At 39.9% G+C, this 27375-nt stretch overlaps 2 protein-coding genes across 6 annotated transcripts in view; one reads left to right on the forward strand and one right to left on the reverse strand.

Annotated features, from left to right (window-relative positions):
- On the forward strand, nucleotides 1-26839 carry C10H15orf40 (chromosome 10 C15orf40 homolog). 5 transcript variants are annotated; one of them, XR_010390742.1, is made up of 6 exons: nucleotides 1-142; nucleotides 216-351; nucleotides 1997-2124; nucleotides 4232-4361; nucleotides 6178-11518; nucleotides 15646-26839. XR_010390742.1 is itself a non-coding variant. In XM_064517308.1 (5 exons), the coding sequence occupies exons 1-4, from the start codon at nucleotides 65-67 to the stop codon at nucleotides 4322-4324; spliced, it is 435 nt and encodes a 144-aa protein (XP_064373378.1). In that variant the 5' UTR covers nucleotides 1-64; the 3' UTR covers nucleotides 4325-4361; nucleotides 15646-26839. The 5 variants fall into 5 exon arrangements, 4 of the variants coding, with proteins under 4 accessions (XP_064373378.1, XP_064373379.1, XP_064373377.1 ...); XM_064517308.1 differs by lacking the exon at nucleotides 6178-11518; XM_064517309.1 differs by lacking the exons at nucleotides 6178-11518; nucleotides 15646-26839 and adding an exon at nucleotides 13121-13858.
- RAMAC (RNA guanine-7 methyltransferase activating subunit) overlaps nucleotides 23944-27375 on the reverse strand; it is a 4177-nt gene continuing 745 nt past the window's right edge. Inside the window, exons 2-3 of the mRNA XM_026121245.2 lie at nucleotides 26831-27007; nucleotides 23944-25186 (exon numbers count right to left, since the gene is read on the reverse strand). Of these exons, the coding sequence (XP_025977030.2) occupies nucleotides 24997-25186; nucleotides 26831-27007 (367 nt within the window). The 3' untranslated portion in view covers nucleotides 23944-24996. The remainder of the gene's footprint in view (nucleotides 25187-26830; nucleotides 27008-27375) is intronic.

Genomic DNA, 27375 nt, shown 5'->3' on the forward strand with positions numbered 1-27375 from the left:
GGGCGGGGCCTCGCACCTCTGGGGGCGGGGCTAGCTGCTGTTGCCGGAAGGGCTGCGCCGCGGCATGCTGGCCCTCGCCGGCCTCCGTCGGCTGCCGGGGCGGCGGGGCGCGGGGCGGGGCGGCGCGGCCATGCCCCGCAAGGTGGGTGCGGGCCGCGGGCTCCGGGCCGGCGCGGGGCCGCGGCGGTGGCGCTGACGGCGCGTCTCTCTTGCAGGGAAAGGGCGGCGGGGAGGATGCTGCTGCCACTGCCGGGCCGGCCGCCTCCGCGGGGCCTGTGGCGGCGGGCGGCGATGGCTCCGTGCGGGTGGTCGTGCGCGCCAAGCCCGGGTGCCGGCGCAGCGCCGTGACAGGTACGGGCCGCTCCCGCGGGCGGCGGGCCCCGGCTCCCCCGGCCCCTGTGTCTGGGCCCGGCGTTGCTGCCGGGCTGCGGAGCTCCAGCTGCTCGTCCCCCCCCCCCCCCCCCCCCCGCGGCGTGGGGCCGGCTCTGGCTTGGGGGGGGGCTCGGCTCGGCTCGGGGGTTCCTTTCGTTTCGGAAGAGCCGCGGCTGCCGCTGCGTTGGCGGAGTAGTAGGATTGATCTGCACTGGAGGCGCCTGCTGTTAAGTGGGGGGGGGGGGCGTCGTTCTTGAAGGAAAGGTAAGTACTGACATAATACGGTGAAAGACGGAGAATTTCTCGTCGCTGCTCCTCAGCCTGCCCGTTCAGCCCTTCGCCCAGCGGGGGGAGCCCGCTCCCCAGCGGCGCGGGGCTCGGTCGCTGCGAACGGGCGGAGCAGGGCGGCTGCGAATTGTGAGCCGTTTTACGGGAAAGCTGCTCCCGCGGCTTTTCTGGTTAGGCAGAGCAGGCAGTCTTCCTCACTCTAGAGGCAACTGTCAGCAGTTCAGGACACCATAGTAAAACTAGTTTTCTAAGTGTAGACCAGCGCTCATCTCCATCCCCCAAGTTGTTAAAAGTTTCAACAGAAAATTGGAAGGTAGTAATTTCACATTTTTCTTAAAAGAAGAAAACAACAGTAGCTCTTTGACCTTCACCTGCAGGTAGCAGTGAGTGGTGCTGTGAGCATTATACAAGTCCTCTTGAGCTGATTTTTTTTTGAAAGAAGTAACAAAAAAAGCATTTGATAGGCACTTCAATGCTACGTATATGATTTCATGCATACTACTTGAGTTCCAAGAACTTATGTGTTTTTTTTCCAAATGTGTTCTGTCTCTACAAACCTGGACTTGCTTATGTAGAAATTAGAGCCAGTCTTTATATATGTACATGTATGAGGCTAACATGGTGCACCTGTTATCTGTAATACAGCTTACTGCATCTTGTGCCTCTCATCAGAGGGATGCTGTCGTCTGTTTTCAACTGTTAGCTATTTCAACAGGAATGAAAAGTAGTAGCAATAAAGCAGGTTAAGGCTATAATTGGTATTGTTTAAAAATACACACAAATTTAAAAGCTGAGGCAGAGTAGAAGTGAATTTTAAGATCATCTATTTCAATATTTACACTCAAGAAACACTGGACAATTTGGTGAGATTCAGTTGTGTTCAGTAAAATGTAAACACCTTGGCAGAAGGCTATAGTGAGTATGCGGGTGCGCTTGGCTGCCAAGAGTCTGTTCATGATAGCACAGATCTCTGTGCAGGCTTTTTTATCATGCTCTTTTGGGTGGTAATGCTGCATGCTGCAAAGCTGGATCTACAGCAACAACATAATGAACATTGTATAGAGAGATTTAGCACAATACCCCAATTACTATAGTGTAAAAACTGTTAATTCTTAGATGCAGTCTAATACAGGTCCGTAGAGTTTGTACTGGCTGACTGTTTTAACTTAGAGTAATTTGTGGAGTGTAAAAATGGCAAGTTACCTGCTGTTCTGGGAGCTTATTTGAATTTAAATTAAAAATTTTTCAGAAAACATAAATATTATTAATTTTTAAGAGTTAAGAACTAGATGTTTTGAATACTTTGAACATAACATCGTTAAAATATTTGTTACAGATGTGACAACTGAGGCAGTAGGTGTAGCTATTGCTGCACCTCCGTCAGAAGGGGAGGCAAATGCAGAGCTGTGTCGCTACCTCTCTAAGGTGCTAGAGGTGAAGAAGAGTGAAGTCTTTTTAGAGAAGGTACTTCTTTTTTATTTTTCCCCCTCTTTTCTTTCAGTCGTGCTCTGCTACAGTTCAAATTCAAGCTTCTGAAACTTATTCATTGGACATTTGATAGAGGGAGCCTGTTCTCCAAGTACTACTGATCAAGTTTCCAGCATTCAGTCCAAAGTGTTCACAAGACATTTGAATGGTGTTTAACTGAATTAAAGGAATGACTCATTCAGGACAAACCTAGTATAGGAAGAACCACAGCTGGTTTTGAGGTCTTTAATCAGAGTGGTTCTCATCGTGATATATTTTCAAAAATTGTGTGGTTCATGTTTTTTTGTGGCCTTTAAAGATGCACTTGTTTTCATTTCAAATCCACTTCACAAAATTCATGTGCTTTGCAGAAAATGTGTATTTTGTTAGTAACTTTTCATACAGAAGTATCTTCAAAAGTATGGTTTTGAGTGAAAAATTTCTGACAAATAACTCTGCCACAACAGTAAGAGCATATATAAATACTTAGATTATAGCTGGGCCTTAAGAATTTCTTTGTAGCAGCAGAAGTTCCATGTTTTGGCTTCGGCAAGTGGAAACTGTTTGTTTTATTCATTGCACTGAATAAATTATTTATTTAATTAATTCATTGGACTTAAAGTCAGTTTTTCCAACCCTGTTCATTTATAGTTTATGAACATGAGGGCACAATGAAAAATGGTTCTTTTTATTTTTGGATGTTGGTCGCAAGTTTAATGTAGTAGTTGTAGAAGTCTGTTAACAGTTAGTGGTAATTACAACATGATCAATGAATGGAGCACTGCTTTGATGAAAGGTAGAGATGCCAAGTTTTGAGTCCTTTTTTTCCTGAATCCTCAGCAAACTACTTAATCTTTATCAATATTTTACAGATAACACTGCTTTTCTGCCTAAAAGGGATGTTGAGGTTTAACCAGATTATTCTCATAAATGCTAAGTAGAATCAAGCATAAAAGGGACCAGCATTGTCTGACCTTCTTGACTCAGTTATTCTGACCTACAGCATCCAAATAATTGCATGCTAGCGTTTGTCTTTGACAAACCACTATTTGTTCTTAGTGAAGCACAGTGGTAAAGTTCGTATTTTCCATGTGGCTCACGTTCTCCTTCTGATCTGCTAGGTGTACAAAACAAGTGCTTTTTGGTACTGGTTGTTCTCTCTTACTGCTACTTGCTTTATGATAAGTGATAACATCAGCAAAACCAATCCAAGTAGGAAATGATCCAGTAAAAAAACTGGGGTTACTGGATTTTTATGTAAGGGTCTTGATTTTCATCATCAGTGGGCTAGACTGCTTCAAAATCTATTTTTCTTTTTAAAATTCACACCTTATTTCTGTGTATTAGGGTTAAGAACTTTTTCCTCCTTCAGGATGTCGCTTGTGAACCTTTCAAATACCTTCCTGCTAGGCCACAGATTGACATACAGCTTGTTTGTTTCTAATGTCTTTACTGAATGCCAGCAAGGTTTTGACCTCAGGCAGTATGAAATGAGGTTGCAGGTTTGTCAGTTCCTACATTAAATAGTAATTTTGTTGGTAATACTTGAAATATTACTGATTTATTTCATAAATGCTGTATGAATCTGGAATGTCTTACCGGTTTTATGCAATGCTATTTCTTTTCCTCCTGTTGATAATTATCAACCTGAGAACTCAGCTTAAGAGTAACTAATATGCTTTGGGACACAATGTTGAAGGAAGATCTGAAAGTCCACATCTATCAAACATATATAGTAACTTTTTAAAATGCAAATGTAGTTGGGGTCTTGCTTCTTGATGATACAACTGAATTATGGAAATTTATCACTCCTTTCTTCTCCTTCTAGCCCATAAAAGGAGCATCAATTTAGGACATGCTCTGGCAGCTGTATCTAATTTTAAAAAGATAGTAGCTAAGACATTGCTTTTCATATTTAAAATAGCTAGAAAGAACACTGATGAACCCTTTCTCACTGCTGTTAATTCTGCATATCCACACACTAAGAATTATTTTTCCAAGCATCTGATATATTGGCATTGCAGCCAGTTTTTGGAATGTGTATGTGGTGGTGATTCTCTGAAAGATTTTTTTTTTTTTTTTTTTTTGTATGTGTCTAAACCAGGGTGGTAAATCACGTGACAAAGTGGTGAAGATTTTGGTATCGATGACACCAGATGAGATATTAGAAAAACTGAAAAAAGAAGCTTCCAGTTGACCTAAAACAAGAGCAGGAAATGGAACAATGCATCTTGGTAAATGGAGTGATGTTCTTATGTAAAACTGGTCCTGTTGAGAATTTGGATAATGACTAGGGAAAGATACTTTTTTTTGCCCATTTGTTAGTACAGGTGCTGCATAGTTGAAGTGTTTGTGTAGGTCTGGACCTTCTCCTTTATCATTTTATGTAGTGAAATTAGAAAAACTTGTCTTTACAGAGGTTCCAGGTCTGCTTCAGGCACTACAGATTTTTTTTTCCTCTGGAGAATTTCCTGTCCATAAAATTTGTAAGATTTGTTCTTTTTCCTTGTCCCTTAACAAACAGTTCAGAGAGTTTGTTTTTGAATGAAATAAACTTTGGTTCATAAAATAAAAGGCTTGGAGTGACAGGCTTCTGAGGCACTGGTTCAATGTCAAATGCCATGCAAAAGGATAAATCAATCTAGATGATAAAAAGCATAAAAGAGCATTCTCTGTAATATCTGGTCGCAGGCATCCGGTGCAGTTCTCCTCTGTTACCTGCACTTCTGTAAATCTAAATTAAATTTATTTGAAGCCAGTATCCTTTGTTGAGCACAGAAGCAAACTAAAAGCAGAATCATCTCCCGAGTAACTGAAACAAAATCAGAGGTTTGCAGTATGAAACACTGACCCAGAAACTAATAATTGCATACATAGAGTCAATTTGTAACAGTCTGTAATTAATTTCCTGAAAAGTAGAGATACAATCATGGTTTCTTTGCCAAATGTCAAATATAATGACTGTTTTTAATAATAAAAAAGGCAAAAATATTTCAAACTTTGTTTTGTATTTATATTTTTGACAAAAAAAATTGTTTCCTAGATGTCACTTTGTACAATGTTGGTTTTTAGCAGGGCTTCTTTGCAATCTTTTCTTGGTTTAAAAATGAGTAGTATTCTAGCCAGTAGAAAGCTGAGCAGAGTCTTATGTAGAACAGAGCTAACAAGAAGTCTGAAACAAAATGGGCAACTGTCCAGTGTCCTGGGATAATGAAGCCTTAAGGGGTAAAGAAGCCTTAAGTTTTCTCTTTATCAGGCTTCACAAGTCCGAGTAAGATTAAGCCAGTATTTTCCAAAAATGGATGTGATATTCCACCAGTCACTGGTAGGAGTTTGCTTTTTGTCTCAGTAACTGCTGATGTTTGAAATGGTCCTCTCTTTACTGTGTTTGTCATTTTTTTTAAAAAAAATGCAATTCTAATGGCTAAAATAGAAAAAATGTTCTAAAGGTCTGTTTCGGGTTAGTCATACCTTCCTCTGGAATCCAGTCTGTTATAAATGCAAAACATACAGCTAAATTTCTTCACTAGCTTCACATAGTGCAGACTTCATAGCTAACAATTCAGTTTTCCATGGTCAGAAATCTTTTGCCCTAGCTAATTCTCCCTGCTTCCTTTTGTTCTTAATATGCAACAGTTGTTTTTAGTGTCAGGGAACTGATCCTACTGGTGGTTATCATGATGACAGGTCTTTCAAGGTGACTCAATTTCACAGATCTTATTAAAATGTTATTTACTTATTTTGATAGTGTTTGGCGGGATAATTCTGTAGATCACAGATGCTGTTTGTTTAATGTTTTGTATCAGGGTTCCTTGTTTTCTCAGGCTTATGGCCAGCCATACGTTGCCTCACATACCTTTCCTTACTTAGCTCCTTCAGTTTGCAAGGGCCAGTTTGGTTAAGTTGCATTGTCTTTGCTGTCCTGTGAACTGTGGTTCAGGGCTCCTTGCTGCTTCATCTGTTCTTTCCTAGCAGAGGGGTCCTATATCTTGCAGAAAAATTAAGGCAAAGCAAGCAAGCAAAAAGTGATATGTTTTCTTTTTTTCTTAGTTCCCAGGCTTCTCCGTGTTATGAGTGGAAAACAGCAATCCAGAAAATGATGAGTCCTGCATTAATAAATTATATGCTGAGATGAATCCTGCAACAGCCATTATAAAGATTTCCTAGGAAACTGATACCACATGTTACGTGATATATATTATATGCTATATTGAAATAATGTATTACATTTTTCCATGATTTCAGAGCCATTTTGAAGGAAGAACTGGGTGGATATGTACAGTCACTGAAGTACGTTGGTCTTCAGTGATGATTATCTATAACATTAGCCAACTTAATCTTTTCATTCCCTACCGAGACTTGGTTTAATTTGTCCAGTTGTCATAGTTTGCAAAATTTGTTGCAGTTAACTATTTTTTAGCATTGCTTCTTAAGAAGCAAAAATGTTATTGGTGGCATGTATTCAAGACCTAACTTCTGTTGCTCAGTGCATTAGCTAATTAAGGTCTTGGTGCAGGTGTAATGAGGCCATGGCAAAAGGAACCCACAGTAGCAATTAAAGCAGAGGGATGAAAATTAAGGTCTGTTAGTAGAGGCTTTCCTCACTCAAGACTGAGTAAGTGGAGTAGCTTGCAGTGTGGCAGCTCAGTCTTTATATGCTGGGAACAGAGAATGTCTTTAATATCAGTAACCAAAATTAAGTATTTTAGAAAGGTAATATAGGTAAAATTGTGGTGTCGCCACATTTGACATCTGAGAGCCTCTTATATCAGTATTTTTATGCACACTCCCAATTTTATCAGTAATACTCCAGTTGCTGATGCGTTTATGCTGGTGACATGCCTGGGAGGCAGGAAGACCATTACTGATGCACTGTATAGCAAAAGTGAGAAACGAGTTAAGCCGCTTGCATGATCAAACAAGACACCAGTGCCAGAAATGTGATTTAGGCCTAGCTCTTTCAAATTTTACATTGAAATCCTAGCCCCTAAACTGTCTCTTCAAGAACACAGTTAAGCATCTTTCACTCCATTGAGAAATTTATGGTAGCAAATATTCTTTTGGTGGAGTAACTTTTTCATAGAACTGTGCTTTGTGATACTGCTTCCAAGAACTTCAAAACACTCTTCATATTCCCTATCTCAAAGCACTAGACCAGTTTAAAAACACTGTGGTGCCAGGTGCTGCCCTTCTTTTAATTGTTGGTCCCCAGTTTTGCCCATTTGCCTGATATCTTTTTCTTCAAGCAACATGATTACTGAACTATTTGATCTCCAACAATTTACTCAAGCTCTACCCTCTTTTCCTAATGCATTGTCTGACAAATCCCAATAAGATAAGTCTAGCAGTGAACTAATATCTTAGTACTTACAACCCCAGGCAGTGGTTACAGACATGCTTTTTTTAATAATTAAGCTGTTCAAACACTAGCAAAATGTAAGTTATCTGAGTAAGTTTTATGTCAAGCAGTCTTATGCCACAGATCACTCTTGCTCTTTCCTCCCCTCTGTTACATGCCTTTTCTAAAATCAAACTTTGAAAGTAGGTGCATCGTTTCATTGCAGCACTCTAACATGCTAATTAAGGATATTTAATTGTACTCTCTGAAGCTGGCTTCTTTGCTCTTTAACTTTCAAATCCACTCCATTTATCATGTGCAGCTCATCCCTATCTCTCCTTTTAGTCCTATGTGTTTCTAAATCCCCATTTCCTCCTGTATCATCAATCCAAATAATCCTGTATAATTGACAGCTTTGTCAATAACTGGCAGTGGCAATTTACCAGAAAGCACAGTTTAATATCTTCCTTCTTTCAGCCTCCAGGAAGATGGATACACCTGATCTTTCTCCTCATTACTCCACATGTCTTGCGCTCAGTATTTTCCCTCTCATACTGTTTGTTTGCATATGTAAAACCTGAGCCAGCTGAGTCCCAATTTTTTTATTCTAGCTTACTGTCTTCCCTTAATGTTTTCAGCCTTTTTCTCAGGAGGATGAATCATTGTCATATTAGCTAGTGTAAAAATGTGCTCCTCTGTCTCCTTCTGGGAACACAGTGCTTCACCTGCATGTAAAGCATATCTTGGTTAATATTCTCTGCTCCAAATGCAGCAGCCTTTTTAAAAGTGCTGTTAATGTAACCAAGACACAATAAATGGGCAAAAGGCTGCTTAAGAAATGAAATACTTGCCTGAAAGACTGTGATACTTCTCTAAGGTCCTGAGAATCCATGTCTTCCTGATCCTTTGCATATTAGCTTTTCAAGTAATGAATTTTTAGTGAGCCATAAAGAATTTCTCTTTCATCTATAAATATGGTATTTGTTTGTTTTTGTATTGCCCCAGAAGCTGGGAAAGCTAGAGTGAGTTCGTTCGGTAGGGAGACACCGTGCCATCTTGCTGCAGCTTCAGGCTCAATTTTTGGAACATTGTTTAGATGACATTTTGGTTCTTCACTGTCATCCTAATCTCAAGGAAGACAGGTAGAAAGGGAAATATATTGAGTATCTACCATTCAGTCACTGTAGAGACATGCTCTAAAGAGAACAGTTGACCAGGGACTTCAGGAGAAGAGAATGTGGAAATGAACAGCAAAGGGTCAAAGCCTCATTTTGTGCTGCTCAGAAAAAGCAGGCGTCTGCCTTAAGAGAATAACCGAGGTTACAAAGTGCAATTCTGGGGTAATTGCCATTAAGCTAGTTTCTTTTTTCTATTACCTAGTATGAGTGCATGGGAAGGGCTGCAGCGTGTTGTTTTCTGGCGGGTATTCGTTGCTGTAACAAGTCTTGCAGAACAGTGGTGAACTAGGAGGCATTAAGGCATAATCAAAAAAAAATTTTTTTTCGAAGCCCCTAGTACATGTTAGGACATACTTGGTGCCCATTTATCTGAAAGGGGCACTGGCAAGTTGAATTTTATAAAATAAGCTATTTCTGTGGAACTTTCTTTTACTGTTGCCCCTTTCAATAGCTTGTCTTAAAATCTACAAAGCTTTCTGCTTCTTTTTTAATGCTCAGGGAGGTCTTGGGGTACATTTGAAAGCAATAACGTCACGCATGCTCAGCTCAAGCAGCCTTCTTCCCGACATCGTGGGGCCTCACGCTCACATGCCCTCTTGCTGCCCTCTCACATTTGGTTTTGCTGCTGCTGCGCCCTGCGGCAGGACAAGGCTCTTTAGTGCCTTATCATCTGCTGCGATTGTTTCTGCTCGTTGTTCGTTACATCAGCAGTGCTGCTGACGCACGTCTCCTTGGATGTTGCTGTATTTTCTTGCTTACTCTGTTTCTTAGGCCCAGCAGCACTTTGAGATGCATTCGTTGTGGAAGGGGAAGATTTTCTTGTGATACAGTCTTTGCAATCAGAGGGCAAACCTGTCCCTTCTCAGGGGTTCTCGTAGCAGCTGTCTATAGTCTCTTGGCATTTGCCCTTTAATCAAATGTCTCCTTTTGTCTTCAGTAAATCTGACAGCAGTCAGCTAGCACGTATGTGAGCTCATGTTCCTGCTATGAGAAAAGATTGCCATTAGCTACACGAGTGCACTTCTGAGCAGAGAATTTTCTTCAGTATTTTAGCTGGTTCTTAGTTGCCTTTTTACAGTGAAAGTGCAACCTGTTCCTAATAAACCTGATGGGTCTATGAGGTTTTTGGATTTTTTTAATTTTATTTTTATTTTTTGAAAACCATGATTAAGCTCATCACTGGCTGAATGTCAGTGCTAATATGTAGAGGGGACCAACCAGGCAAATTGTACTTGGCTAGTTTTACTTAATGAGGACGTCTGATGGTGCTTAGTCACTTCCTTACTGAGTTCAGGTTCAACTACTAAAACAGACCCAAGAGCTTTTGGTAAAATGTTTTTGAAAGATGAGGAGCAGATTATAATGATGTTCTCAGACTGATTCCTCTATTTGCTGTGATTGCTGTGATGTACCAGCGAGAATAAAAAAAAAATGTGTGTTTAGAGCAGTGCCAGGCAATATTGCTGGCAATGAAGGACAAATATGGAATTAGCATCTGAAAACACTGATTTGACAACAGTTGTCATTAAGTTGTGTTTATACAGCAAGGCCAGTCTTTCAGTAGCCAAGTGCCTGCATGGTTAAGAGCAGAGAAGGTGTAAGATCTAATTAAACACACCTTTCAGTAGTATAATCCTTTGTGAAAATAAATAAAGTGAATTTGTCAGTGGAGGTGTTTGTAAACCTGTATTTATACTCTTGAAAAGAGAAAGACAAAAAGAATATGCAGAGCCAAAGCTTCCCATAAGCCATTCTGCTGATTTTAAGGTGTTGCCTTCACATGTTTATTTTAAAAGTATTTTTTCTCTAATCTCACTGTAAGATTGAGCCCCACAGGAAATAGAAAATTTTCTGCATTGCTGGTTATATCACAAGGCTGGTAGGAAAAGTTCTGCTCAAGCCATGTTTTATGGGAAATGGAGTTTAACAACTTTCTCTGTAGAAAACCTTTGGTTTCTCTGTGCAATTTTGAATTTTATCAAACACAATATCTGAAAACACTTTTTTTCATACAGAGTAAAAAATCTGTAAACAAAAACCATTTCCATTCAGCTGTACTATTCGGCAGAAGCAGAGAAACTGATCCTATTTGGAAAAAATGCTATTTTTCTTTGTAACTTCAGTTATAGATGACTGGAGCATTACATGTAACAGTGGTAGACAGAAAAAATCGGAATTGTGAGTTTGAAGTTGCTGGTGCCCTTTGGGTTATTTAAAATCAAAGCGGAGGAGAGGAGGCTTTCCATCAGATGTCTTCCATGTTGACCCCATGCTGAGATATCATGGGGTCACATTGTGGTTTTGGGGGAGTTTTAATCCCATGCTTGTTACAGCTTTTCCAATGCACTTAATGTAAAGGGAGAAGACAAGTGAAAAGAGCTTTGTTATGACTGCTGTGAAATCAACTTCTGTGGTTGCAGTCATCAACTAAGTAATTGGATATCCTTTTGGAGGCAGAAGGGACAGCATGTTATAACCACTTCTGCATCAGAGAAGAAATCTCACCAAGAAAACTGTTACCAGGATGGTAAAGATGGGCCATGCTGACCCTGACTGATTGTCCTGTCCTACGAGAAGCTGCTGTTTCCCGACAAGGCCTGTTTTGAAGCTGCTGGTTCCCAGATCATCTTTGAAATAGAAACTGTTTGGGGAAGGGAGGAGTTGAATTTCATGTGGCATCCTTCCTTATTCAGTGGAAGAACTGAAGAGCTGCTTTGCTGCTGGAGAGTGGAACAAGCTGAGGCCTGCGAGCTGCCCTGCTACTTGATGGTCTGCAGAGCAATAGCACCGTACGGTGTAAGGTTTCCTGACGCCCATGTGAAGAAGGTGACACCAGGATACTGATCTTAAAGATAAGGAAACAAGTTCAGAAAGGGTAAGCGCAAGTTCATGATCTTGGAAGAACCAGTGTCTGAAGCCCTTCTTACTGTGCTGCACTTGCTTCATCTGTAAAGTGGAGAACAGTGGTATTTACCAGATGTGAAAATGGAAAGAACAGCAGATTTTAGATGCCAGCAGTCCTAAGATTAGGGTTTTAAGGTTCCAGGGATATCTTTGCAAGCAGTCCACAGTGCGAGATGTCCAAATTAAAAAGAATTAAGAAGAAAATCAGAATGGCTTGCTGTCCTGGCATGGTACTCATTTTGGTGTCTGTATATATTGCAGTTCTAAAGAAATTAGCCAAGAACCTCAGCTTCAGTTCAAGAGTTTTTGCAGAGGACTTTTTTCTCTTTCTATACTGTGGCAGATTTCGTTAAAATATTATCAACCTATACAGAGATGTGAAAGAAAATGATGCAAGCCAGACTGTAACAAGCTCATCTAGCAAATGTTTACATATGAAATTTGTTCAGTAGTGGGACTACTTGTCAACTACTAATTGATCACACTGTTTTCCTAATGCATTGGTTGCTCTGTGTGTCCCTTCGCAGAAGCCCCTGCCAGCTCAACCTTCAGACCAGGAGGTGCTTGTCCTGTCTCTCTACCCATGATCACTAGTCATTTAGCTCCTGTGTTAAAAATGCTTACTTGCTGCATCATATGCTGTATGTGGTCAGCTGCATACGATTCCTGCTCACTTTAGTGGACTGATTCTGTCTTTTGTCTGGGGCATAATTTTCTGAAGTGCCCAAAGTTTTACATGCCTGGGCTTATAAATTTAAGAAACCAATTTCTGTTTGTTTTCAGATCTCAGCTATTTCTAGGCTGGGTTTTAGGCTTTGCCTCACTGGTATCCAGAACTTGTTTGATTGATACCTGAGCTTGCATAATAGGTGAAGTTCTCCTCCAATCCAAAAATAAAGACGTTAAAACATGCTGGGGAGAGAAAGAGAATAATTTACATTACGCAAAGGTCACTTGTTGGGCTAACAACAATTCTGCTTGGCTTGTTGAAAGTATTTGCTGTGTGTCCTGCATTCTGCTGGAGCAAAACATGCACCGAATAGAGGACATGATGGACTTGAGATGTTTTATAGCATCTGCTCTGCTGTTTAGCACTGAAGTCAGAATGGGAAAAATATGCCATGAGAATAATAGTTTTCTAGTTGTGTTTTCAAAGACTGTGTAAATCTAATAATTTGCAATGTCATTTCCCCAGTCTTTCACAGTTATTTTTTACTTGCAATCTGTGAATCTAGGTGGCAAAAGGGTATTACTTATGGCCCTCTTGGGGTGGATCCTGAGCCCGCTAAATGCCCATCTGAAGCTTTTCGGGAAGGAAGGATTCAACTTCTGAACTCGTACATCCATGCAAGGGCCATCCATGTGTAATATAAAAAGAGCAGCTATTGGTGCTGTTGTTGTTTAGGAATGTGCGGGTTAAAATGCAGATTTCGATGGAAAAGTTTGTGAGCCGCTCATAACGAGTTCGTCCATTCTGCCTTCCTACCTCATTTAAGTACATTGCTTCTACAAAGACAGCTAGTTTGCCAGTATTTTTTCTTTCTTTTGGTGACTGAACTATTATCCTTCACAGCAAGTCAAGACTAACGCTTTGTAACTGCTGTGAGAGGCCGGCACATCCCCTTGACACTCGAGTCAGCCACGTGCAGCTCCAGGGCTCTCGTCTCATCTGCGGAGCTTCCTCCGGCGCGTCGGCACGTGCCCGCAGGTTTCCCTGCTGCTGCGCTGGCAGCCCTGCTCGCCGAGCCTCCAGCCACCGCGGCGGCAGGAGCCGCTGCCGGCAGCGCTCGCCCGGTTCGCTGGAGGAAGGGGGGGCTGGCTCTGCAGGGCAAGGCAACTGCGGGCTTTATTAAAAACTGTTTCAAAATATGAGACACTCATTTCTTTTTCTGTGTCAGAAAGGAAAGCTTTAAGACTCTGATTAGATGACAAATATGAACTCGGAGAAATTAGTTCTAATCATTGCCTTCTTCCATCTGCTAATTTTAGACGTAGCCTCTTTGCTGTATTCATTTCCACTGTTGAAGGAGTACCAATACCAAAAGGTGATGATACTTCAAGGTTTAAGTGAAATCATTTAGGAATGGTAAAATCAGTCCTTCTGATTAACTGACTCCTTCTGCAGTGTAGCATGTGAGAGGGTAAATCCTATGCTTTCTTTCACTTCACTGTCCATGTGAACAGCATTAAGCAGAAAAGGTATCAGTTTGTTTCTTCCAAAATGATACACTTTCTCCACAAAGAAGCCTTTGGTCTACTGTCAGATGCCTGTACGATGTGTGAGCCCACTGCTTTAGAGGATAAATTAAGCTGTGACTTTTTAGCTGCAGGAAAGAAGTGTGACTGGCTGAGCTGCGCTGATAGTAGTTGGCAGGCTTGGCAGCAGAGCTGCTGAGACCGCTGTGAACTTTGAATTGGCAGCTGGGGAGAGAGCTGTATTTTAAAGAAGAGCTTGTCCTAAAAAATATGGTTTGAGCCAATTTTAGGGCCTAGGACTGCTGATTATCTGTGTGTTCGGTTTTGTGAAGGATGAGAAGGATGCCAAAAAAGCAAGACAACAAGAGCTTATAAACTGGGTATAGTGATTTTGGTGTTTTGTCCTTCCTCTCCCCCCTCCCCCCCCCCCCCCCCCCCAGTCCTTTCTGTTTGTAAAACGTTACAAATTTTCATTCTAAATCAGGTGTGAGTTCTTGGAGATGCATGCTGCTCTGCTTCTTGGGTAAAGCAAAAGCTCAAAGTCTCTAGTTGCCACTGTACTACAAATAATAATAAGAACATCTTCAAGGTTGCTTTTGTTTTGTGGTTATTCTGAACATTAGAGACTTGCAGCAGTTAGAATACCATTAAGTAGTAATGGGAAAAGATTTAAAAATAGATCATGAGACTTCTGGAAGGAGATGAAAATGTTGCTCCGTTTTCTTTAGTATCAGAGGTATTGCATTCCTCTCTTTTATGGCAAAAAGAACAAACTAAAATGATTTTCAAAATGCTGCGGCTTAGATCCAGGCCTGTGTAGGGCCATATAAAAAACAGGTTTATGTGTGAGAGGTTAAACAGGAATCAAGACACTCAAAAATTTAGTTTTCTGTGATTTTTGGAAGTCAAATGTGCCTGACTGCGTTTAGTACTGAACAGAGATAAAGAAAAGTATGAAGTAAGTCTTCTGTACCTCTCACCATGGTATCTGATTGCTTTATGAATCTGTGCAGCCAGGGCTGGGGGGATCTGAGACGCTGGAGGTAGCACCGGGCAGGCTATGCACGATGAATACCTTTCCCATTGCATAGTTATGGCAGGCTCATAACAATGTAAAAAATGCAATTTTGTTTTTCTTCAGCTTTTCAATTTCCTCTTAATAACTTTAACAAAGGGAAAAAAAATTTCGAAAATCATTGTCATTTAAAGCCATACAAATTTGAAAGCTCTTAGAAGGTTATGAAGGTTAATTAAAATACCCATTTTAATTGTTCCTCAGGCATGTTGTATTTTATTTTATTTGTCTACCTCTTCATTTTCTTGTGTATTGTGAAGTTTCCTGACAAAGGGCCAATGGAGAGAAAGTATAAACTGATTTTAATATAACCCCATCCTGGCATATATCAGTATTCAGGAGGTGTTACTTATCTTCACCTGACATGGTGTGTTAATTTGACGTGAAAACTGGGCAAGATAAGAACACAGGGTAAACGATTTATTGAATTAAATAAAATCATAACTACAAATCAATGGTTCTATTATAATGTTTTGCTAGTTAAAACCGTACCTTTCCTGCACAGGATTCTGCAGTTTGCCAGCTGTTGCACTCTGCAGCTTCGCCTGCAGGCCGGCACTGTCGTACGGACAGGCAGGGCATCCTCGTCCCTGAGACGGTGCAGAACCAGCCTGGCATGTACCCGCTGCAGTCGTGATGCAGATGTCATATGCTCAGGGTCCTGTGTGTATTGTAACATCTGTTTAGGTTCCCAGCGTGCTGCAGTGGGCTGGCTGCTGCGATGTTTTATATCCATTACGCTCACAGAAGACAATGTATTTTACTTAGCAGCTTAATCCATTGGAATTCAAATTAATTCCATCCTTTGGACCCTTTGCTTGTTTCAGGTCCAAAGTATTACACAGTTAGAGGGAGAAAGAAACTTCATCTCAATAAAGATGGAAAGAACAGAGACTGCATTTCAGGGACTAGGAAGAAGATGCGTCTGTGGCAGTGAACGGCAACATCAGCCGGCCATGGTGCAGAATCCTGCCGCAGCGACGCTGCTGTGATGGCAGCGAAGAGCAGAGGGCCCTCCACCCCTGCAGACGGATCCTGCTGAGGTGGCAGTGCCTTCCGATTACCTGCAGGCATTTTCCTGTGTTAAATAACCTCCTTTCAGCTGTTGAAACCGAGGCACTCTTGTGTAGTTAACATGAGATTGCCGTATTAAATTCTCCTTGGCTCTCTTGCAAGCAATAGTAGAGGAGTAGGGTAGAGATTTCAGTAAGGGCTTCGCATGGGAAGGACTGTGGGCTCTCCTGAATGCAGCTGGCATCCCTAAATGGGGATGAGAAGAAAAGTACCGTCAAGCCGCCGTGACAAGCCAGTCCACAATGACTCTGTCCCGACATAGCAAACTCAATAGCTGGCGATAAACAGCGCAGAGTAGGAGGAGGTCGCATATTCAAGGCATGGTTAAGGGGGAGGGAATTGGCCTTGAGCTCCAGTAGGTTCAGAGAATGGTTTCTAGTGGGAAGTATGGAAAATTTGTCAATTGGTTCATCTAAAATTAGACTGGACAAAAAACCCCAAACCTGATTATAACAACTGTTTGGTCAGGGATTGCTCTGTGTGTGCAGAGAGATGGGATGACAGTGTGGTGGAGTCGGAAAAGCCGGAATGAGAAAGACTAGACGGGGCTAAAGCTTCTCAGCAGTGAAAGTTCGGAAGTTGTCTCTGTGCGACTGTAGCTCTTGATGCCTACGTAATGGCCAGAAAATGCCTCTGCTGACCTGGGTAATGCTAAGAGCAGCGTAGAGTCAGGGTTTGCTCATGCTGAGGCGGGTTCCTACAGAGCTCTGCTGGCAGCTCTCCTTCACAACGGAATTGCAGCTCGTGCAGTTTTACGACCATAATGTCATTTCCTAAACAGATTGGACTGTGCTAGCAAAAAAAAAAAAAGTTCTTCCGCTTTTATATTTGTCTATGGGAGCGTGAAAGGGTACACCTTAAGAAAAAATAACTGTAAAAGCTGTATGCGTTGGCAGTACAGGAATGGATTTTATTGATGAGTGACTTGGAAGCCTCTGAATAGGTAGCTCTACCCCCACTGAAGAACTGGTCTATATGTGTCTTTGCATAGGTTTAATTAAACCCTTTTAGTTAGACTGTCATAACATTTTTGCATTTTAAGGTCCTTATTTTCCTCAGAGTGGCGTATTTCAGTTTAGTTTGACCTTGCTTCTAACTTTTAAGAAATTTTAAACCAAAACAGCACATCCATAGCCTCCTGTACAGACACACCAAAGGTGCTTTAACTACTTTGGCTTATGCTGAAGAAAGTGCCTTTGCCTGTCTGTAAGTAACCAGACAGTGCTGACCTTCAGTTTCTCTTTGTGTAGCTACTTTTCTATTTACACACTATTTTAAAACCTGCTCTAATTTTGCCAAATGAAACCAAGACACACATACTCAGTATGGGTCTTAATTCAGGGTAGACGTTGTGGTGATCTTAATGCTTTTCTGGGAGGCATGGCTATAAAAAATGAGCTGACACTGATTTATTAAAGTTTCTTTTCTTTTGTGCCTCAGAAGTGTCAGCGTTTTTTAACAGTCTGAAAAGCTTCTGTACAAGTAGTAGGAAACCTGAAGAGGCTGAGAAGGTTCTCTGGTGTGTGTCTTGGGAGACATGGTTACAGCCAGGTTGCTGCCTTTTGAAACATAGTTAGGAGGTATGGTCTGAAGAGGTGAAAATTAACAGTTAAGGTCATTCCTCAGCCGATGTCCTGTAGCACTGCTGCGTGCATGTGCAGCAGAAGTGGAGATGAGCCAAAGAGCAGCTGAGTCTGTGGATGGTTTTGAATCCAAAGTCATGATGGGACCTGCTGGGATGTCTAGGATCCTCCCCCAGAGCATTAATGAAAAATAGATGCCATCTGGAAGGATTTTCATGCCAAGGGATTGTGATGCCATCTTTGTCTTCCAGTTCTCATCAATCACAAATGGCTTTTAAACAGATTTATATTTTACCTTCAATCAGATGATTTCATCTTCTCAGCTACTAGGGACACTCTCTTTGACCTTTCAAAGCCTCTTTTAGAAGCAGGACTTATTTCTGATCAGAGGCATTCGTTGTGATGGATGCTCTGTTACTCTTCTTATTCCTTTTCCCACACCAGTATATTCCTCCCTTTTTCATGGCTCTTCCACTCCTTCCCTTACCACTATATTTTCTTTCCTCTCCTTTTGCTGTAGGTTTAAAGAACATTTTTTTTTTACATTTCTAAAACTTGGGTGCTTAAGTATGAAATTGTAGTATATTGCATTAAAATTTTTCCATCTGCTAGATTAAAAAAAAAAGCTGTAATACTTTCACAGAGGCTGGGATTTTTGCAGTTTTACTGTGATTGTATGGTATGTGTGCGGATGTGGGTGAATGCTTTTGAAACCAATTAAATATAAGTGAATAGTACACTCAATACGGTAGCCATGGCAAGTTATGTTGATGTGGAATCTATTTAGTTTGCATAGATTGCTCTCACATTTTTAATCCACCTCTCTCCAGTTCAGTATTAACTATTGGATTGGACTACCCGTACCTCTTCGCTATGATGACACTGTCTTTATGCGGCTCATGTTTTTGAAAGATATTTCTATTATGTCCATAAGAGTTGGAATCATTTATCGTTTAGTGCAAGTCTAGTAATACAATCCTTGGGGAGTTTTCTAGGCCACAGAATCCCAGGGGAGCAGCCTGTGGATAGTCTGCTGTGTAACAACACAGTAAAATAAAGGCAGGGTTTAAATCAAGTAATTGCTGGCATATTATCTGTAATGTGTTTAGGCTTAGTTTAAAAAAACAATCAGAAAACAATTAATTCCTTCACGAGAAAGTTTCTAGCGCATCATGTTGGAACGTGCAGAGCCCAGCTGAGGTTGTGGTACCCACCATACAGGTGCTCCAAATGGGGCAGTCCCTGCCGGGGAGAACTCGTGGCTGAGATGGCTGGTACAGAGGAGGGAAAAGGGGGAGAGTTATCATCGTTTTATGGATGGAAAACTGAGACACAAAAGTGTTAAAGGTGGTCTATAGCTGAGGTGGGAATTCACACATGTATCTGGTTCTGTCTACTACAGCATCCTTTCTGTTTGACTTCCTTTTTAGTCCAGGTGGAATGAATCACGGTGTGGTAAAATTGTCTTTTCAGAATTTTTAAATAGCTTTAAAAAACCTATCTTTAGGAGCATTCAAGAATATGAGGAACCAGTACAACAGAGGTGTCTGACACAGAGTAGCCTGATGCCTGTGTAATGATCGGATGCAGAGCAGTAAAAATACTTAATATAGGGTTTAAAAAACACTTTTAGGACAGTGGTCAGAATATGTCTATAGCAGATGTGGAAGGAAGTAGGATTAGGCTGATCTTTCATTAGCTAGTACTAAATCCATGTTGTCTCTAAAAACTAAAATCCTGGTGAAGTCCGGAGAGGTTCTTCAATTGGATTTACTGAGGCTGCTGTATGTGATCAATAGGCATTTGTTTGTCATTCCCTGGATCTGTCTGCCTGGCTTAAGGCCTTGCAAACTCTGCCAGTGTGACGAGGCAGCTGCTTCGCCACTTCCAGACACTTAGGTCCATGGTCCTCCTCCCTACTGTGCGCTGGGGAGGTCCCTGGGGGCTGCGGAGGGGGAAGCAGTTGCGCTTTTGTTCCCCCAGGCTGTGGAGTGGCAGTGAAGTCATTTGATAACCAATAATCAAATCTCAAAACATATTTTCTCCTGAAGGGTTCAGGATACAAGAGTAAGGGGCATGAAACAATTGCGCCTTTACGTCGGCCATGCTCCTTCCCATCTTTGCCTGGGCGGTGCAGCGTCCCGTCCCTGCTCCCTGCTTATCTTAGAACAGCAGAAGATGTCATTCTGCTGATGGAAGCCTCCTCCAAGGTGCAGGGCCGGGAAATGGGATTTGCCCCCGTGGCAGTTTAAGGTCAAGCTCCTTTAAGTCCTCACAGCAGTTTAGCTGAGCTGCAGTGGGGAGGAGGCCGCATGCACCCCAAGCGTGATGCTCCGGCAGGTCGCTTCCAAACGGGTGTTTTGAGACGGTGGCATATAAACAAGTAAAATGAGATTGATCTGAGGAGAACAGGTATCTACCTTCACAGAGCTCTTGCACTAAACTCATCTGAACTCCAAAGGTTTCTGCTTGCTGAATTTAAAGCCTCATACCATTAACAGCACTGAAGCAGTATTTTTCAGCATAATTTTTTTTAGGTCTCAGTGGCATTCATAAATCCAAGTGAATTAGTGACTACAGAAGGGTTAAGCTTAAATTGGTCATGGCAAAGGTCTGTGTGTTAATTTTCTCTTTATTTTGTAGAAAGGGTATATAATAATGCAGAGCTGGTTGCATTCAGTAATTATTATTTTGTTATTTATTTTTATTAAACATATTTCCAATAGAAAACAAAATTCAGACATGATTTTGGACAAAGAGCAATCCACCATCTGATCTGCCCTAAAATTCCTGCTGCATGCTTAAATGCCAGCAGTATGGTAACCAAAAGCTATGTGAAACATCCTATTGCTTATTGGTATTTTTTAACCTATATCTAAACAACGCTAATTATAATCTTAAATATTTAATTTATGTGGATATATAAATACCAAATTGTTTTTCCTCACACTGAAAAAGAACTTTGAAGAGCTTAAGATCCTTAATGAATCTTTTAACAGGCAATATGTTTCAGTTTGAAAATTCCGTCTTCCCTTACCTTACTATTTTTTCTAGAATAAGATTTGGCTTTGGTTGTTTTTGTGGTTCTATAACAAATAATTAAATTGTTTTCTTAATTTTAACTCATCTTTGAATAGATGAGTTTTTCTTCAAATAGCGAGTAGGAGTAACTATTGATACTGTATCATCTTTTATTAGTGAGGCAGGTTTGAATCACGCAATATGCAAAAAGAAAAGGGGGGGAGAATATTTGTGGGAAAAAGTCATCAAGCTGCTGAAGTATTTGAAAAAGAGGCATATGCATATTAGGAACAAGGTAACATTAATTTATTTTCCTGCTTGTTATAAATAACAAAAGGTTACCAGTGGGAATGATTATATGATTTATCCTGTTCTGTGCTTTTATTAGACTTACAGGAAAATGTACTTATTACCAACTTTTACCATCTCTTGTAATAAATTTGCATTTTAATAGGACAGAGTACTTAAAAAGTCAGAGGGCGAGCTGCGTGAAGGTAACATTTTTGGCATCACTGTTCTCATAAGCAAATGAAGACTGACGACCAGTAAGTGCGGTCAGTACTCTGCTGAAGAAGAATATAAACCATGGTAAACAAGAATAAATCCAGGCCTGCAGGGCCTAATGAAAAAATAATCCTCTTGAGAGGAAAGATCATTATGCACCACCACGCTAAAGTTGCCATCTACTATCCTGACAGTTCTGGAGCTACTGGACTCCAGGATTTATGTCCATGTGTGTTGAATCCGGCTGCATATTTCCTCGCACTGTCAGGGAAACCTGATCTGCCCTATAATCTTTCTTACTTTCTGGTTATTAAAATATCAGCACTATGCATAATTTAAGCAGGGTTATATAGCTCTCTTCTAACACATGAGGACAACAGGACAGATTACAGTAATATTTCCTGATTGGCAAATGGAAGGTAAGGGAGTTGCAGTTTCATTAAAATGCTGCTAAGATGGGCTGTAGCTGCTCTAAGGGACAGTCCTGTTCTCCCTTCCCTGACCACATGTTCCCACCCCCTCGCTTTTGTCAGAGGGCTAGAGAAGGGGCCGCTGCACAAGCTGCATCAGCTAACACAGTTAATGTAGAGATGTATAATTTTTGTAAAGAATAGAGGGGGAAAAGAATCTTAGGTTAAATTTAATACAGCTAGAACTCACCCTCCAGCATCTCGGTTTAGGAAGCAAATGTGAACGTTTCTTCATTAAGCAAAATATTTCTTAGCAAATTAATAGTGGGAATTTAAATATATATAAACATATTTAAACAGTAGGAATTTAAGTATACTTGTGGTTTTAGAAATTGAATGTTGATTATACTCATATTGAAAGAATCACACTTCTCTTCCTTGTCTGAAATCTCTATTAGAGAGCCTCTTGATAGTATTTCAGCTTCTAGCTAACCTTTCAGAGCACGTCTGCACATTTCTACTGCCAGCTGTAGTTAGGATAAAATAGATGCTGAAGAGCAGTGAACATGTGTAAAATTGTATCTCACAAATCACACTAGGAATTTTTTCTATTGCTTTGGCTTCCAGGGGCTTTCAGCTTAGTACTGATTTGAAGGTATTTAGCCATTTTGAGCATACTAGTTTATCTTTCTTTTGTTTTATGCATGTTAATAATGATGTTTGAGCAAATGTCAGAGGGAAGAGTTCTTTTAAAGTCAGATTTCAGGCACTGAATTTTAATGTTTACCTTATAATCTCCATCATACTTAAACAATTTCTGTAGTTTTTGCAGTTGCAGATGTTAAAGTTTTATCATCGGTAGCACTGTTATGCAAAGGGAGAAAAAACACTTGAACAAACCTTAACTAACTGCAGGCAGTATTTACCAGGTTTATGTAGTTTGACAGACAACATACAGACTTTATTATAAACACTAGGGTCTAAGTGGACACTGCTGCAGGTCGTAATTATTGAATTCTAATTATATTTCTCTCCAGTGCAAGGCATACATTTGTTTTGGATGCATTATTCATGAAAAAATTAGATTGTTGCTATCATTGTTCTAAAAAAGTTTTGTAGACCATAAAAAGTTGAATCAGGAGTTGTAATGCTGAGGCAGGTAGTGGATAACACAAATCAAGAATGTAAAACAGAAACAAGGAAGCTGCATTGATCTAGGTGACTCTCTTGCTGGCTCAGTCAAGAAACTCTGAATACTAGAGCTGAGATCATGAAATGTGTGATCCTAAGTCTTAACTTCCACTCAGACAGGCCACCCTAATATATCTGCTTCTCCAGCTTGATCACTGTTGTAGATAATTTTCCCTACCCCATGCTTCATTCACTAGCTGAAAGACAGTAAAATAAAATAGTTATTGGGCTTGACAAAATCAACAGATAAGGCAAAATCCATCCCTTTTGCCAGGTTTTATTTCAACCTGAGATACTACTCCAGATGGTAACTAGGAAGACTATCCTGGCTCAGGCTGACTTCCGTGGCATAGCTGGCAGTGTCAGGCTTAGTCTTTGCAGAAAGAGATGCACTCTTTTCTTGGAAGTGGGAGTCTGGGATATCTGGCACCTTGCATGTGATTCTACATAAAAAAGGAATTCTACAGTACCATCTTGCAGACTTCCTACAGCACATTGAAAAACTCTGGATAATCTTATTGCTCCCATGTAACAACTCTGCCAATATTTATCCAATTGAAGCATCAAGGATTAAAAAGGTTGCATTTCATCCAGGAGAACTCCTCAAAGGAAAACAAACCTCATGCTACCAAATTTCTCAGGTTAAACAATCAAATTCAAGACAAATACTTCAGGGAGTAGAATAATAAAAACTGTATCAGAGCCCTCAACAATATTATATGAAAAGGGGAAAAGAGAAATATTTAGGAGGTAAGTGGAGACACTTGTAAGCAGCCCAGCTTTTTGCATCACAAGACTATGTAAAAGCTACAAAGAGCACACATTTCTAAGATCAACAGTAAGCATACTCTTTAGCTTTTAGAAGTGTATTATGAGCTGACAGACTATGCTTTTAACTTCTGCATTTATTCTTTGTTTTTAAATCAAGATCCACTAATTTGAACTCCTTATCGCAGAACGTGATGCAATGCAATGACTTTTACAACACTCAGCCTGGAGGGTTCTGTGTTACTGTACAATAGCTGAAGAAAATGTCAAGTACAAAAAATGTACTGTTCTCCTGATACAAATTAGCTTATCAAGTAAAAAGCAAAACAGAGAACTCTGACCCTATTATAGTAGAATGTAAGGCACTGGATTAACACTCCAGACTTCTAATTAATCACAATGTCTCATCCTCTTGATTCTAGCTGAGTGGCCCACTCTTCTAATTTAAACCAGCAGCTGTCCAATATTAACACTTACCAGTCAGTGTTGATTCTTGTGCAGCTGTCAGCCTAGATGCCTGTGTTGCAATTCTAAACATTTTAAAAGTAGATTTCAGAAATATTCAGAAACATCCTTAAGCCTGAAATACACTTTTATTTGTGTGAATATTAAAAAAAATACAGAACTCAAATTATTTAAGAACCGAAAAACATAACTCTACACTGCTTATGCTGTTTTCTCAGGCAAGAAGTACAGAACAGTACTTACTATGGTTCAAGACATCCATGAAGCACTTCATAATAACTAATTACAGTCATCATGATTTTACAGCTTTACTTAAAGAAACAGGAATCCCAAAATGTGTCATGCACATACCAAAATTATTTTAAGATGATATCAATCCAAGTTTGGTACCACTTCTCAGATAAAATTTGTGTACCACTGAACTACTAGAGTAAGAAGATATATATTTAAACCACTTAATTTATTTCAGTTGTTACCATACTTTAAGAGGAATACTGCATATGAATTGAAACCACTGATTCAACAGACAGGAATTTATCTTGTATGCGAGATCTTGTTTCTCTGATACAATTCTTTTTATTCCAATAAATTAAATATTGAGAAGCAACATGTCTTCACCAATATCTAAAAGAAGTTCCTCTCTTGAGTTTTCATAAATGCTAGCACACCATAAAGTATTTCTGTAATAGCATCCCTCTACTCCTTTTAAAATATCTGAAATTCAAACCAAACTGAGTTTTTCTCACTATCAAGAGCCAAACTTAGAACTTCTCTCCAAAGAAAGACACAATATGTCACCTTCAAAAAGAACTCTTATAACACTAGCACATGGTCTTAAAAGCTGCAGATTAGTCCCCTGACCTGTTTTCCAAAATGTAAAAGTGTACTAATACGCATTCAGACAAAGAAGAATGAGACAGAAATTTAATCTAAATCTGCAGTCTCTACACAAACTTAGTTTAATATGCTTTTATTATTCATAAAGGGTATTTTCTTTTTCAGTTTGCACTACAGATAAGCAGGAATGGACTTCAATACTGATTCTTCAGTTATCTATAAAACCATGAAAAATTGAAAAACTGAAGACAGACAAAGCCCAACTGACTGGTTTTTTTTTTTTTTTTTTACATATTGTTACTGGATCTTCAAACCACAAATGTCATCAGTAGGGATGGTAACGAGGCCCTGGGTTGTAGGAATTGTAGCCATATTGTCCATAGTGAGAAGAGTAAGATTGTCCTTGTCTGTGCTGCTGGTAGTTATTACCCCAACTTCTTTCTGGCCTCTGATTAGATCTATGGTCACCTTGCCAGTTGTATCTGTCCCCTCTAAAATATCTGCCATCTTGAAACCTGTAATGCAAAGAAGTGTCACAAAGTCTTGCACAAACATGAGATTTTAAAAGATGAATGATAATGAACTCTTAAATGTTTGCACAAGAACTGTCATCCAACTATTTATACACTCAATTACTTATCATTTTTACAACAAACTGATAAAAGTGTATCCACAGTCATCTTAGGTCATTCATTTATTTCTTGCTACTACTCAACACATCATTTGCTGAGCAGTGGAAGGCAGAGTGTTACCAAATACAAAGTATTCACAACATATTAGATGAACTCCTGGAACTTTGAATAAAGACTCCAACAGACCATACCTAAAAAGCAGTCAGATGGTATATCTGTAGATAGCTAGATACAAGCCAGTTTCAATCTAGTAGCTTTATGGCACTAGGCTGAAAGCTGTGGCAAAGCAGGTTTAAGTACAACTTAGCTACCAAACAGCCTAAAGTCTTGGAATTTCCATATTCCTTAAAATATATGCTATCATTGTTTCATGGTCTCTTATCGATTACCATATTCAAGAAAGTGAGTACGTAACTCAGATACACTCGAGGAGCCACTTATAGTATTTAGTCTTTGTTCAGACTAAATTGTTTTTACAGTAGTAGCAGCATTACTATCCACACCTGAGCTGCCTCACAGCCATTTTGCTTAAATATCTCAATGGTGTGGTGTAGTGCACTATAAACAAACAATATTTGCATAAGTTGCAATCAGCCTCATGACCAGAGTGGAGACACAACAGTTCATTAGTTAAAAGAAGAACAAGGTTTTGTAAGAATAGCTCCTTAAACGATCATCCCTTTTTCTAATCTATAGAAACTGATTCTGCGTTTAACTTACTGAAAAGCTTCTAGGGTGAGAAAAAGTTAAAGTGTTGTCCTTTTGTTTTACTTCCGAGAAGGCACAGATCCTGTTTAGACATTTAGTTAAGAAATATTCCCAACTGTTAGCAGGACTGGCATTTTAACTACTTTAACATCAAGTCTGATGTCACATGATATGCTGCCATTTTCCTTTTTCCGTCACACAAAAATCAGATGTTACTGTTCAGAATTAAGTAAAAAGCTACAATTACATCCTGAAGAAATAGTATAATTCAAAATATTTTTAGGTAGGAAAGTAACATTGCACTTGCTAGACAAAGACGATGGATTTCACAGTCATTTCTAATAGATAAAAAATGCAATGCTATTGAGGTTGCGAATGAAATGTTTTTGGACAGCTAGCAATACATAATTATGTTATTAGCCTGTTCCTTTGCACAGTCAGTTTCCTGATGATTATTATGCAACAGAAGATAGGCTGCTTAGTTTTGCAGAACTCTCATCTTTCCCTGCTGGAAAAGCGTTCCTGGCTGAACAGCAACAAACCCAAGGGCAATGGGTTGAGTGGTTCCCACTCATTCCTTACTGAACAGCATTTTACTTTATACTTCTATACAACTGCAAAAACATTCAGTATCAGTACAGAGAAAACATAAAAATTCACTACGTTTTAGAGGAGACTGTTTCTTTTAAATATAGAAGCCTATGCAGTAACAAAAAGATACTTCTGTTAACACATTACTTCTCTTTATTCTGAAATACACCTAACCATGTATTTGTGAAACTACCAAGTTCTGTAAAAAAAATAAAAATAAAACAGTACCGATCTCTGTTTCTCTGGTTACCACCCGATCTATTTCTCCATTCTTCAACTATAGGAGGTGGATCCACAGGGCATTTCAGGTACTCTTGGTATTCCTTATCATCTAGCGTAAACCGATGAGCAAACATCTCTTCATAATTCACAGGCATGTCAACCGAGGAAGCCATTCTGAAAATTCTACACATGAACACAATAGAAGTGGCTTTAACAGTGTATGAAGACTTTTACTGTAATAGTTACCAAAATCCACATAGGGCAAATCAAGGATAATGAAATGTTACACTCTGATTAACACAGTAGTTGAGTTTTGGGCTGACAATATATAGATGTCTGACTCTTAAATTTGATGATCTAAGACTGTAAATACAAACAAAATGCCCTTCATTGTCTCAACTCTCCTGAACAGGTTATTTCTGACAGAAAGCAATTCCAGTTCTTCCACTGTCCAGTCTTTGACATCTGTACTGGAAATGCCACTGATCTGTCTAAACACCAGGCATGTTTTTGAGGGACTCCATCTGCACTGGAGAAATTAGACTGAAACA

Source organism: Dromaius novaehollandiae, chromosome 10 (assembly GCF_036370855.1).
Source record: "Dromaius novaehollandiae isolate bDroNov1 chromosome 10, bDroNov1.hap1, whole genome shotgun sequence".
NCBI lineage: Eukaryota > Metazoa > Chordata > Aves > Casuariiformes > Dromaiidae > Dromaius > Dromaius novaehollandiae.